The sequence below is a fragment of the Contarinia nasturtii genome, unplaced genomic scaffold (genome assembly GCF_009176525.2).
Source record: "Contarinia nasturtii isolate CC-2019 unplaced genomic scaffold, AAFC_CNas_1.1 Cnas_scaffold_1371, whole genome shotgun sequence".
Lineage (NCBI taxonomy): Eukaryota > Metazoa > Arthropoda > Insecta > Diptera > Cecidomyiidae > Contarinia > Contarinia nasturtii.
Window position 1 is genome coordinate 4,890,387 of NW_022198708.1, and position 15,247 is coordinate 4,905,633.

At 33.2% G+C, this 15,247-nt stretch overlaps 1 protein-coding gene across 1 annotated transcript; it reads left to right on the forward strand.

Annotated features, from left to right (window-relative positions):
• The first annotated feature begins 1,604 nt into the window (after nt 1–1,604).
• On the forward strand, nt 1,605–12,357 carry LOC116345871 (ras-related protein Rap-2a-like). Its single transcript, XM_031775586.1, has 3 exons — nt 1,605–1,743; nt 11,538–11,958; nt 12,058–12,357. The coding sequence occupies exons 2-3, from the start codon at nt 11,563–11,565 to the stop codon at nt 12,355–12,357; spliced, it is 696 nt and encodes a 231-aa protein (XP_031631446.1). The 5' UTR covers nt 1,605–1,743; nt 11,538–11,562.
• Nucleotides 12,358–15,247: the final 2,890 nt, after the last annotated feature.

Below are 15,247 nucleotides of genomic sequence, written 5' to 3' on the forward strand. Positions count from 1 at the left end.
GAATGTCCTATATTTGAGTTTAATTTGAGCTTAAAAAGCAATTAATTTCAAATATGGTTGGGATGTTCCCTTTCTCCATCAAATGTCACCAGTTGTTTCTTCACCGTACTCTTCTGTTATAAAACGATGTGTCTACCGACCATTTGTTTAATTTAATTTTAAATTTCATTGCATTTTACTTCTCTTATGTTGATTATACAACAGATCAGCAATCAATGTGCATTGAAGTCGCAATAGTTTTGGAGTTTAATTGATTTTATTTTATTTAGCTTTTTGGTGTGGTTTGTTAATGACATAATTCATTTTTGCTTTTGCAATTTCAATTGCATCCTATACGAAAAGAAAAATGAAAATGTTTACGAAGGAATGATGCAGCCGCTGTTGCAGCCATTTATTGGATTTGTTCTCATTTCAATCCAATAATGGATGTTAAGTGTTCAGACCATTTGTCACACAGTTGGACCAATTACGTGCTAATATTTACGCACAATTTATAAACTATATTTACTCCATTCTGGTCAATGTGCTTGGCGTTAGACTTAATGATTTTTGCTCTCAATTTTGATTTCATTTTTTTATGGTTTTGTGCGCCTTTGGCATCGCAATAATATTATATGCACAATTGCACATATCAAATAAAGAAACGATTGTTGCATTAATGATTGAAATCGATGCAGAGAATTAATGGGGTTGAATCGCAAATCAATGTGTGCTCTCATCAGTGATTGTCGTTACGCGCCCTTGGAATTATGTTCATTCACGTAATATGCGTATTCTATTTATATGTATTCAAGTTAGTTTTGAAACTCATGCCGAAATGTCCATAAACATAATAAACATCGTTAAGCGGAAGCGCATTTCAGCAATCGAAAACAAAGTGCCAGTTAAATCAAGTGATTTTTTGCGTTTTGAGAAAGAAAAAGAATATTGTGAAAAATTGGAAAGCAGTGTTGATTTGAAACGCAACAATTTTGTACGGAACTTTGATCAATTAACATAAGTGTTTTGATGCTTTGGGAGTCAACCTAATTAGATGTAATCCATGAATAAGTCTTATTCGTAATACATCATCATGAAATTGATAAATAGATTGTGCATTTTTAGCAGAATATTCGAATAATTGACTGTATAATACTGTTCCAGCGTATCTTGAGCGTTGGTTGTTTGAACAACAATAAATATAATCTGTATTCAAAAATAAATATATATTTTTTTATTAAAAACTGAGAACTTGAAAAATACACACACTCGGAGAAGTACATCTTCCAACAAACAGAGGAATGAAGGAATGAGACCGACAGACAGACAGACGGACAACAAGATAGAGAGAGAGAGAGAGTTGCAAACGCTCATACGCATCTCTACGGAACGAAGTGGCACGTACGCATTGCAAGCAGTAAAAACATGGATAAAATGGTTTATTGAACAAAGCACGCGAGTATAAATACGAGCACTCATCATAATTTTGAATCATTCAATTGTTGAACGATTTCAACGATACATCATCGAAATATATAAACACTTAACGTTCACTTTCTAACTCCGAAATCGGAAAACCGTTATTGACAAAAATCAGCATTAGCATACCTGTGAATAAAACTGAAGAGAAATAAAGTGTAAACTAAAGAATTCTGATTCAATTGTGCCGTTACAATCACCAAGAAATTCGGTTTTCATTTTGTACAGTGTGAAGAGTGAAATATATATTTATATATCAAAAATTAATTAATTAAATCAAAATTGGTAAGTTTGAACTATTTAAATATTTATGATCAATGTGTCGATTCCACATTACCGAAATTCCAAATAATTGTCTATTTTATAGAAATTTTGATTTTTTAAAAAACGATTTTTTGATACGATTTGATTTTTAAAAAAAGATCACTTTTATGAAAACTAAAGTATGTTTTTCTGTGTGGTAAATGAGAAACGAGTTTGTGTAGTCATTTCTTTCATTTGATTATTATTTACTGGATTTTTCAAATTTTACGGATTCCGTCATAACTTGATCAAGAGATACTTTAAATAATTGTGTAGCTTTTATCTTGATTGTAATCTATTGAATTTACATCTGAAATTTACTTTCAAAAGAGTGAAAAAAAGGTTCAATGTAATGTGTGTAGAGCTTTTACACCATAACTGTGGCGCTTTAATTTGATTGAAAAACAGGAATTCTTTGAACATTAATAAACATCACGATTATCTAAAGATCAGACATTTATCAATTTGGTTACGTCAAACGCTAAAATGGAGTGAAAACAATTGAAGTGATTGTAACAATGGAAGTGTTTTTATAACTATAAAAATCACTTTTAATGTTGTGGCTGCATTTCAGCGCCTAAAATTAGGTACCTAGACTGATTCATCTGACTGAAAATATCACAAATTAATGTGTGCTAATAATGCTTGTGAGATACCAATCATTTTTTTTTTTCACCATGCAACGATGTTCCGAGGTCATTATATTCCGAAGATTATAGTTTCTAGTAACTGCATGTTATGCTCTAAGCGCCAAATCTATCTATGGTCGTAACATACATGACGTTAAATTTTAAATAAACTTTCGAATGGTTCCGGAAAAGGTTCACAACCCGTGCGACGCGTATAATGACCAACGTATTTTTTCTCCACTTTTCCATCCGAAATCATATGTTTAGAACTACTTGATTCGTGTTATCATTGAATCTGTGGTCCTTCATACAAAAATGTTGTCAATCATCTTCTTCAGCTCATCTGGCATCAGGTGGCTATCCTTTCGCCAAAATCAAATATGGTGTACAAAGGATCGTCATCGTCGATTCCAGTTTTATGACATCCGTTTTTTGTATTCACACACTTGTTTTTTTTTTGTAAAAAATTCAATTTGGTCGATCTATGTAAAATTTTGAAAATTATCATTAAGACACATTTTTTACATTCAAGGGAACTTATCTTAAAATCTACCGATTAAATACAAGTGTTTTTCCTTACAATACATCAAATTTACAAACGGTTTAGAAAGTATTCACCACATAGTAATTAAACCCGAATTGTACAATTTGATATTGACAAAACAAATGTGATCCAATACTAAATGACTTACTTCAATCCCATTGACATGTATCGTTTCCATATTATTACATATTTCAAAAATGTACACTTACCATTAATAAAAACATCCATGTGATATTTGTAACCATTCTAAGCCCACCATGTGATGTCATCGCTGTGAAATGTGTTTAAAAAGACGCGTTTAAAACGGCACGTGCAACTACAATCCGATTTGTTTAGATGCTGTGATTGCGTTTTTTTTTAAATCGTATGTGACGCGAACAAATATATCTACTTCCCATATTTTTTTTTGATAGATTCGTGGAAAATAACATCCACGTGTATGTTTCAATTTTAAATTTATACATTAATCGGCTTCATTGAGACTGAAGCTAGTTTGATGATACGACGAGAGGGTTGTTTGGACGTCAGTGCATGACTAAACTTTTACTACCAAAACGTTAATTTTCCGTTTCATTCACATATCTTTTATGAGTTCACAATGAATACATAAAATGTAATAAGTGAGAGATGTGTTTACTTATGCGTTGATCACAAATGATTTTTTGTGTGATAAGCCTTTTTCAATAAATTGAAGAAGTAACAGTCATGATGATCGGATGACACATTATTACCTGAAAAAAAAAATGCTACTCATTTTAATGATGACCCAAATCTACTTCAACTTGTTGGTTTTGTTTCATTTTAAAGACTAATATTAACAAATTTTTGTTGTGCATTGTGATATGATTGTGGCCAGAAAATGCATAGAATGAATGATTATCAAGTGAAATGAGTGACTGAATGTATGGCCCAGTTTTCAAACTGTCTCTGCCATAATTTTGATGCCATTTAGGTTGTTGCTTTGATGTTTTCTTGGTTAAATTATTGTTTTCCTCTAGAATTTACAGGCATCGTCATTGAGTGTGGTGTGGCACTTTTTTTTATTGTTGTTGTTGATTGTTTGCACAGATTCAGCGTGTGTGTACAGAGACGGTCGTTCGTTGCCCCATTTATGATAGACTCAACGGCGACTTGAATGACGAAATGGAGAGCGGATGCAATGGAAATGTCAGGAAGCAAAAAAGTTGCTTTCTTTCTCTCGCTTATTGTATCTGCCGGTGAAAGGGAAAGCGAAAAAATTTATAACAACAATTTCACAATATTTCAACTTATAAAACGCATACATGCCAACGAACATAGATTTTAAATCGAACAAATGCGGTGCATTGTTTGGCTCTGTTATATGCATTTATACATAAAATTTGTTGCCAATTTCATCGAAATTATATGCATTGGAGTTTGCATCATACAATGGGCGCATGGGGATGTAAGCACGTATTAATCACCAAACCAGCTTTCCTCCTCAGCGCTCTTCGACTGAAAATATTTCAAGAGTTAATCTTTTCTCGGCTGATGGATCAGACCACTGACCTTCCGTTCCCATTTATGGCTTTTAATAATTCAAATTGAACACGTCACACAATCGATCTATTTTTTCTTTCCTCTATGTCTTTTTTATTTTTCTTATTTTTGGAATCATGTCGGTTTCAAATTAATTGCAAACGGGTTCGAGCATCGTTCTTGAACTGATTTCAAACAAAGCTAATACATGTATCGTTATTATTCATACGAGAGTAAATCACTACTTGGTTCAATGTCTTTTGTCACATATATATGGATGTATCAATTGATCGTTGGTTGATCCTATTTATAAATACTATAAATAATATCACGATTATTTATCAACGATTAGAAAGAAATTTTTCGGAAATGTGTTTATACCCAAAGAAAAGCTCTATTGATCTATCAGCATCTCTGTGTGTGTGAAATTGAATTTTTACCCATTTTTAAAATGTTGAACAACGATCACCAAGATTTTTGCTACATTAAAAACACGAAAACCGCAAACAAAGGTGGTTAATGCTGCTTACCAGCGTGTGGTATATTTGGAGAACACATTCCAAGAACACTCTATCGAGAAGCAGATTTGGAGCTTCTAGACTCCATTCATATTCTATTCCTCTTAAAATAATATTAAGATCTCATAACTTTTGATTTTGGTTTCATGTTGCCATTAACATCAAAGCCATATACATAGATACATCGATTTCGTATCTATGCATTCATTCGATTTTGTCAAAAAAAAAAACGGTTAAGATATTGGTTGCATGTGAACAAGCGATTTCAGATTGATAAGCATATCAAACAACGACTTTTGACAATTTGTATAAACTTTGTGGTTTCATACTTTCTTTTTTCAATAAATGTTATTAACCCGAACGAACAACAGTACAGTCATTTCACATGAGATTCTCAACGCATGTGTGCTCTTTTTTTGTTAACATTGAATTGTCGCCAAATTTTCCACGAAAATAGGGCGAACAATGGCGTTGTAGAAAGCGTCTTTTTTACAGACAAAGCAAGCAACAAACGACAAACAAAAAAAATGGTACACAAGTATGAAAGGAATTTTATTATAAAGTCAATTAAAAGTGGAAAATATTCGCCTCAACATCAATTAAGATTCTTCCGTTTTTTTGTGTGTTCAAGATCTTGTCGATGGTTGTATGGTTTCAGTGATGTGACGAAGTGAATGTATGATGCATCTAGTTTTTATACGAATTGAAACGCATGGAACGACAAAATAAAATGAAGAAAAAAGAATGAAGCTGAAAGGGAGCGGAATAAACCCATTCATAAAATGCTCAACTGAAATCAAATGTTTTATCGTTTTCGTTCAACTAAAAATCATATGACATCTCACATATATCAATGATTTTACTTGCCTTTGGTTTTATGGTAGTAGTCATTATGGCTGAATTTTCGAATTAGACCCTTTGACCGTGGTTCATGTCAAAGTTTCAATATTTGTTCCAATTTCCTAGATTTCTCTTTAAAATTAGGTCCGAATTTCTGAGAAATGTTTCTTACCATTAAACATCCCCAGCGTGTCACTCCAGATTTTTAAAATCCTGATGGATGTGGTAGAGGGGTCCAAAATAAGATATTTTGCATCAAATTTTTTTCCCCAAATTCATATGGGGTCTAGATACGCCCCTTAGAAGTTCAAAATACCCCAATTTGGGGGTTTGATAGCATCACTATATCTCGTAAACGACAAAAAATATTTAATTACTTTCTGTGGCAAAGTTGTAGCCCGTAATGAGACGAACATTTTTTGTTCACATAGTGATCCTTGGGGTATAAAAATGTCCCCAAATAAATATCATTTTTTTCATTTTTGGACCCGATTTTAAGGTACAAAGGGAGTCTCGGGGTACATGATGTATAGGAAGCTAAAGGTAATTTTTCACGAGGAATCCGAATATGGGATCAATTTTGGGATTGGGGGTATTTTGGACCTTATTTTGGAAATTTTCTTCTTTTCTTCCATGCCCTCCAAAATGTGGGTCTAGGTTTGGATCAGGGGAACCAAAAAAAACTTCCAAGAGATGGTTGACGAAAGATGCTTCTGTAGGACAGCTCCAATGGATTGAACTCAAGAAAACTTCAAAAAAAGAAAAAAAAACAAATTCCCAGTCACATTGTGAACCTCCGGATGAAAAATCGAAACTATGGCCATTGGCCAATGCACCTTCCAACAATCACAATGACTTCAATGTGAACCATTTTTTTTTTCATCCTAAATCTTCACTACTGGTGGAGCACCCTTTAATGTTTTCCACTCTTCCAATACTAAATCTCCTTCAAACTTCCATAAAACATGAAAATATGCTTAATTTTGATTCGTTTTAAACCGAAACTTAAGAAATTATAAAGCTGCTTTACAGCTGTCGAATAGTGATATTCGATAAGTTTGCATCTTTTTTTCGGTTGATATCACGTGTGATTGATATTATGAGTGCCAGCATATGGCGATGCCTCTTTGACGATATATCAATAAAAATGAAGCAAATTATGGGCAAAATAAGTTAGCAAAAATCCGTTTAATAAAATTCGAATGAATTTAAGGGATGAGCAAGAGTGAATAAAATTAAAAATAATTTTTACCTCTAGTGATGAATTCAATAAATTTGCGTGTGTTTTGATTATGTTATATTTGATTATACGGAAAAAAATGCCAAATGCCATGTGCCAAATTCGTCATTTATGCCAAGCATTTCATTCAAAGTTCAATTATGACATTTTCATCATCATCATTATGATTTATCAAATGGTGGAGCCATACACACACACGCAGAGAGAGAGAGAGAGAGATACTTCAAATACTTGGGTATAACTGTAGCATTTTTAGCGGAGAGAAAATCCGATTAGTTGCGATATTTGAATGGCAAAGATATATAAAAAGAATGATAGAAAGAGAGAGAGAGCAAATAGCAGAAAATCACCGAAATGGGTATCGAAACACGAGTGGGAAATAAAAGATGATTTGAATCGAATCGAAACACGTGTCGACGACAAATAAAATGCCTGCATAGGTGATTCCATGCGGAAAAGCAAAGCACGACTATTAGCGACTAGAATGACGGAGTTGTATTGATAGAGAAACGTGGAAATTCTTAAAAACGCGCCACCAATGTTTGGGTCAAATACATCAATGCGTCATAGCAACAAATGCAATGAATACAATTCAATCCGATGATGATGTTAATGATAATTTCAATTGGCTATTGAGAGTTTATTGTCGGCATGAAGAAAAATGAAAATATTATTATTATTTTATCCCCTTTGAGAGGATATGAAAGTGAAGCGACCAACGAATGAATAAATATATAGACAGTGTGCGTTTGGTTTTTTTTCTTCCTCTGCTAATCCATGTTTTCTACCTGTCACTTCTGTTATCGTTTTTATGCTTTTGCACCATGAATTCAGCTTGTTTTTCTTATTAGTCTTTTCATAATTGTGATTGGGAAATGTTATTTATTTAAGTATTTGTATTTTTTGTGTTTATATGTGAACATCATTATTGAGGTAATGGCAGCGCTGATTGATTGGCAATGGGAATATGTCATGCACTTGGTTTATTTGAATGTTGAGAAAAATAATGGAATAATAGCAATTTTAGTGTTTGGGCGTTTGGCTATTTAGTGTATTCTTCGTCGTATTCAACAATTTTAGATTTATTTCGCACTTCATTTCTAGCTTCATTTCAATTTCTGTTTATTCAATACATATCAAGTAATTTATGAGGAGCATTATGTTGAGATTGTTTTCATCCAACCAATAAACTGATGCGACTGAGGTCAGCTGTTAAGCGAGAGAGAGCCTATCTGTGGGTAGAGTCAATAATTTCTCGTTGACATATAAATATCAACCCTCAGCCAGAGCTGTTTTAATTATTTCCGCGGAAGAGTCAGTAATTTTTTGGTAAGTTCAGCCCGCACTTCTTCTGGTGCCAGTAACAACTCTGCTCCCAGTTCGAATTCCATCCGGTTCTCGGAACAATATGTGATGCATTGAACGCAAACAAATTCATCAACATCATTATCTTATATTATTCTGAGAAAATGAACGTTGATGTGCTATATGGTAATCGCATCAATTTTTCAAGTTAAAGGTCATCTAGATAATACGTACAAAAAAGATGTTCACATATTGATGGAATGCAAGCTATTATCCATTTTTTGTAGAAAATCCACTCATCTATCTCTCTCATATACGCAATTATAAGAAATTGACCTGCAAATTGAAATTGATGCAATGAATGCAAGCAGTATGGAATCGAATAAGGGGGCAGGGATTATCAAAGAAAAGAGAACGAATTTTAATAGAATATGAAATCAGTATTATTGGGCTGTATGCAATACCATTCGTATATATCAGTTTACAGCTCATAAAGTTGATTTAATCTGATTATGAATCCAATTTTCAAATATTCCTCTTACAAAGTCTCATTTTTGTGATGTGGCATGCGTGAATTCATGACCATATTTTATGACATTATTTCGGTGTTTATACGACACCTGGCTAGACTACGCATAATACCTATACAAAAGAGTCAAAAGCTATTTTAGAATCGGCGTATGTCATTCAACGTGAGCCAATACCAAAAATTAGCAATCATATTGGTATTTTTCGTTTCGATTTATAAATAATCGATTATAAATATCATGCTTATCCCATGTAGTTACTATTTTAAGGAACCACCTGTTGGCTGATGACATTTGTAGATTTTAACATTGTTATAAAACTCGTTGAAATTTCTATTAATACAATTTCTTGAAGTTCTTTGTCATATTAAGCCATTTCAAAGAAAAAATATGATTTATTCTTGATATGTCTCATTATGATGCAAAATATGATGAAAACTTCGACCTTGACGTAATATTCAATTTGGAAGAAATGTTTTTTTTACATTACACATATTATTTCGATGAATAATGTGACATAAAACTCTCTCTCTCTCCCTCTGTCATGAATAATGTGACATAAAACTCTCTCTCTCTCTGTCAACAATAGCAAGTAAATAAACTATTTTCAACATCGTATTTAGATTGTAGTTCATATGCCACAAGGTGTATTCAAAACGAGCGTTGAACTCAATGTCTAATTAATGCATCATAAAGCGAGACGATTAAAGTGTTTTTCTCCAAATGTAGAACCATAGAGATTAAGAGGCAAACATTTTTGTTTAATCGGTGCATTATGTAAAAATTGTACACTTAGGATGCGAAAACCTTCTTGAACCATCAAGGACGAAAAGTACTTGACAAGAGGCATAATCATATAACGCTTCATCTTTTCTTTTCAACTCCATTTTTTCTTATTTGTACTCATGATATTTACCTCTTATACAGTTTCAATGTGCAAATGAAAATGAAATTGAATTTATCGTAAGTTTTCCAATCATTCGTTAAAAGGCCTAAAATTCTCCGCATTTATAGTCCATTTTTATGTTTCTAAATTGATAAGTAATGAAAGTCGAAGATGTACATTTTGGCATTTATTAAACTTTTGACTAGTTTTTTTAGAAATGTTTTGGTTCGTAGGTCATGCTCGTAGCCTGTGATTATTAGTTGGCAGTTCATGATTAATTTGGTCAAAAAGAAGTGAATCATCAACTTTATTCAAAAGTTGATGAGAAAAAAGCCATTTTCCCCGAATTTTGAGGGTTCTAAAATATATATTTTTGGGGGGAGAGGAGTGAACCCAAGGAACTCTTGTCAACACCAATGGTGGCAGCATAAACCACTTTTCTGAGATACAAATTGATTCTCCCTCAGATCTATTTCTGTTTTGTACGAGGATTCCTCTTCTATTTATTATGAGGGTCACGTGTGCATTTCTCTCCGTTATCGAACTCGTGGTTTTCAGCTTAACATAAAAATATCACCGTGAAACTTTGCACACATAATAAAATATAACCGATATAGTGTGAATCAAGTTGTCTAATGTTCATTTGATAAGAGAAAAAACAATTATTGTGCGACATACACTGCGAGACATATATACATCAAAAGTGGAAAGGGATTCACATCGTTATATGAGACTCTTCATGTATTCTCCTAGGCTTTTATGATACAAAATATACACACATATTCACAATATACGCGTCTTATTCATCATATATGCGAATATATACGGCATAAATCTGCACCGAATAATATGTATTTTATACTGACATTGTACACGCTTCACAGAATCGAAGAAAGACCGCACAAAAGAGAATGAAAAAATATGCCATACAAGAAATATATACGAAATATATGCGAAATATACGCCAAATATGTGCAGTTATACACATTTATTTTCGCATATTCTAGATATGCGGCATTATATTTCAATATTTTTCTTAAAAGTAGTATACGTTTGAACATAAAAGCCCCTAGGTATTCTCAAACATTGAAACATCGGTTCATCTGTTTGCTTTCTGTGTTTTCCTTTTTCTATTGCTTTAATTCGATTTTAATGCGTTGTAATTTTCCACTTCGGTCACCCTCTCTCTCTTTCGAGTTAGGTCACATGTATATCACGTGAAATATGTGCTCCGTAAACCAGAACTAACGCTTTTCAAATGTTTACACTAAATCATATAACAAACAACCATACTACTGAGCATATGTATGATTTTACATTGAATTTATAAACAAAAATAGGATTCGTACACGTTTCAAGCGAAACGTATATTTTATTGAATCTTCAATGCTTCAATGGAACCATTACTTTAAGCTTTAAGGTGTGTTTGATAAATTTCCACGTTTTGAATAATACATATAACCACACGTACGAAGCCAATATCAGAAAATTTAAAGCCGCCTCCCTGACCAAATATAGATTCTGTTGGTAAAATTGTTTTTCTGTAGAATGTAAATATAGGTATTGAATCAATACTATTGATGCAGCTTCCGTGAATTCTGAACAGAAAATGATAAAATTCCTCTGTATGAAATGATTCGCATGTAATTCGATGCATTAAAACATGATAATAATAATAATAATAATAATGCTATTGCTTTGCGCTCATCATATCCTAATTCGATAAACAATAAAAAATTTGGTTGATAATAAAATTTGAATTTGTGCATTGATTTTTCTATTTTCAGACGTGCAAAAGTGCAAAAGTGCAAAATGTCGGGAGACGATTTGAATCGATCACCGCCAAGACTTCCGCTAATTTTAACATTTTTCCGGCGTCAAAGTAAGACGGATGATTCAACGCAATTCAAAGAAAAACGTCGTATCATTGTATTTGGCGCGGCTAAAGTTGGTAAATCAACTATAATCAAGCAGTTTTTATTCAATCAATTTACAAAACGCCACATCAAAACTGTTGAAGATTTTTATGTTTCGGACTATAATCTAAGCACCGGCGCCTCATTGACACTCGAAATTCTTGATACCAGCGGTACATTTCAATTTCCAGCCATGCGTGCACTGTCTATATCGCATGGAAATGCATTTCTATTGGTATTTTCGGTGCATGACGAAGATTCATGGAAAGAAATTGAAGAGCTACGGCAACAGGTCTGTGTCTTAATGTATTTTACACCAAAATATTTCTTGCATGGTATAGAATTCAATATGTTATTATTTAAATTTGATATTTATTCACATTTGATATAGATTGTGTGTGCCCGAGATGCGGACATTCCCATTGTGATTGCTGCAAATGTTTTTGAGGAAAATGAACGTCGTGTCGATAGAAAAATTGTTGAAGAGGCTGTTGAACGTTGGGGTTGCGGCTACATCGAGTGCAACGCCAAGAAAAATGCAAAAATTGTTGAAGTGTTTGAACGAATTCTGACACAATCGAACATCGACTATGATCTAACCGAAGCCATTTCACGACGTCGACAATCTTTGCCCATCTATTCGGGCAAAAATCGCATGAAGCACACCAACGACCACCAACGAAAAGCATAATTTTATCATCCAGATATAACCGTGTTTCTTATTCGTTTGCTTTTATCGATCATAATTCAATTGTTCGCAAATGAGGATATAACAATTTTTGTGAAAAGCAAAACTATGTGGTGTTTTACCGCAAGGTAAAGATGTCAAGGAACCATCAAATCCTAGGTTTTGTTTTCGTTCGATATGTACTCATCACATTCATTTCATTTTTGAGTTCATTTTCGGTAAGTATAGAAGACGAACTTTTGGGTTCGGATTCGATTCGAATTCGTTTGAAAAAAATATTTGCTAGGAGATTTGCTAAGAGAAATGTTCAGATGCACTTGACAATTTCATCACTTATCGTGTATTTTGTATGGAAACGAATGCCAGATCATTTTTTTCTCATCCATTTTAATAAAAAAAGTAAAAGAAATGTGAAATAATATAAAGAGAGAAAAAAAATTACGAAATCGAAACGATCAACACACTCGGCACATTGAAAACAAACTTATGTAAGAATTTCGCGTTTTTGATTTTTGACGGTAATAAATAAAAATTTTAAAAATATCTGGCATTGGTTTCTTCAAGAAAAAAAAACCGGCCAAAAGTGGAAAAAAGAAGATCATACAGTGGAAAAGCATTGTAGAAATAACAAAATGTTATTGAGCAAATATCGTATTTGAAAAGAAAAATTCGATTAATCGAACCACAGGCGAAGCATATTTTTTTAAACAATTTTCAATTCAATTTGAGAGCCTCAGAAAATCTTTTTGAAAAAACAGCACAAGAAATTATTATGCGCTCAAAGTGAACATAGAGAACTTAGAGTCAAAACAACATATAGAATACTTAGAGGAAAACGGCACATCGGTTTAGTGTCTTAACCTAGGTCTTAACTCTCAATTCTGTATGTTCACTTTTAACTTTAAGTTTTTATTTGACTCATTTAAGCACTGAAAGTGTTTATGTTTTTATTTGGCATCCATAAATATTTTTGAGAGAGAGAGAGAGAGAGAGAGAGAATGTGGACAAACATTGTGATAAGAGTTTGGTGCGTACAATTTGTATTGAACCAATAAATTTAGATGGAAGAATTTGTTTACATAGTAATAAAATACAACGAAAACAAATGGTCCCTTTCACATCGCCACTGTGATATGCTTTGTATACTGCGATGTCTATATTGACAATTTACCGTTATTTGATAACACACCGAACATATACAAATATGATGACTGGTTCGTATTCGCTCAGAATATCATGTTGAAGTATCTATAAAATCTTACTATTTTTTGAATTGACGACAAAACTAAGCGTCGATTTCTTTATTCAATACACTGTATGGTGTGTTGTTTTAAATTTTTCGAATTCAGTGCATATTTATTATTTGGCCGTTGAATGAAACTGGAGTCAAAGGACGCTGTTTCTTCGATCACACATTAAGGTGACGACAGCGGAAACAAATAAAGCCCACATATTTCTGCCAAAAATCGTAACGTATTACTTGCGAATATAGTTTTCTGGATGACAAAGGTGTATATCACATCAAATCTGTCGACAATTCCTTATGAATTGTTTGCAAGTAACTAGCTCCCACATTCGTTCTGATTTGAAGAAGAATAAAAACTCTCTATTACGGCTTTCTGCGCGATGCACTTTGCATCATAGTTAAGATTTAAATTTCTTTTTGCCTCAAAGATACAATAAATAGTAAAACCTCTGACGAGGTGAAGAGCGAGTGACGAAACCAAAATATGAAACACAAAATTTCTGATATCAATTTTGTGACGAAAATAAATGATAGATAATTTTTCTGTGTACTGAGAATAAAAACTTAATATACATTTGAACATTCAAAACGTTGCAGAAATTCCTCTCAATTTTGAAATACAATTAAAACATGGACTTTCAGGAAACTATGGAGACTTTTTTGAGAAAGTATCCGTTATGTGCCCCGGCCAGACGGTAAAATTTTGATTTTTGGCCGAATTGGTCACCTGAACTTGAAATTTTTAAGTCGCAATTGGCATCACTCGATAGCTTACTTCAAGACCTTTCCAACGAATATGCATATGCCCTGGGTATGTCACAGCGATTGTTTGAAAAAATGGCCATTTTTGGCCATTTTAGTACTATCGAAGGCCATATCTTGAAAACAAGAATTTTCTGGGATATGAGCTATGCGGCATATTATAGCTTGGACTTGGGCCTAAGATCGGTGAAATTTTCAAAAAAATCCTTGAGCTTGTTTTCGAGGTAATGGACGGTATGTGTCCGGCCGAACGGTAACTTTTTGGTTTTTGGCCAATTTGGCCACCCCAATTTGATCGCAAATTGCATCATTCGATAGATCACTTCAAAAACTTTCCATCGAAATGCATATGTCAAGTGGATGTGCCTCGGTGACCGTGAGGACAAAAGTCAAAAAGATCAGAAACAACTACGCCGAATCGCGACCAAACAGATATACCAAATGATTTTTATAAGAAAATTTGATATTTTTTCTTGATCTATGGCCCAAGGGCTTTCCAACCATACACCAATCGCGGCTAAAGGCCTTCCAGGTTAGAATTTGGAAATTACGTGTATATATAGCAAGTCGACTTTTCAACACACTAATGTGGTTTCGTCACTCACGTGAACTGCCGTCCGCTGTGATCATTTTTGAGAGCAAGAGAATATTGACAAACAATTCACCAAGTTAATCTCGTACCAATTATATGAATGACACAACAAATACATTGTTTTCAACTAAAACCAAATATTGATTTATGGATGCCAAATAAAAGAACATAAACTTTCAGTGCCAAAATTAGTCAAATAAAATCAGACATTAAAAACAAAACAAAACATATCGCTTGTCTTTTTTGTCTCTACCCGAATTTGTATTTTGTTCCGATTTTGAGGACCGTATGTA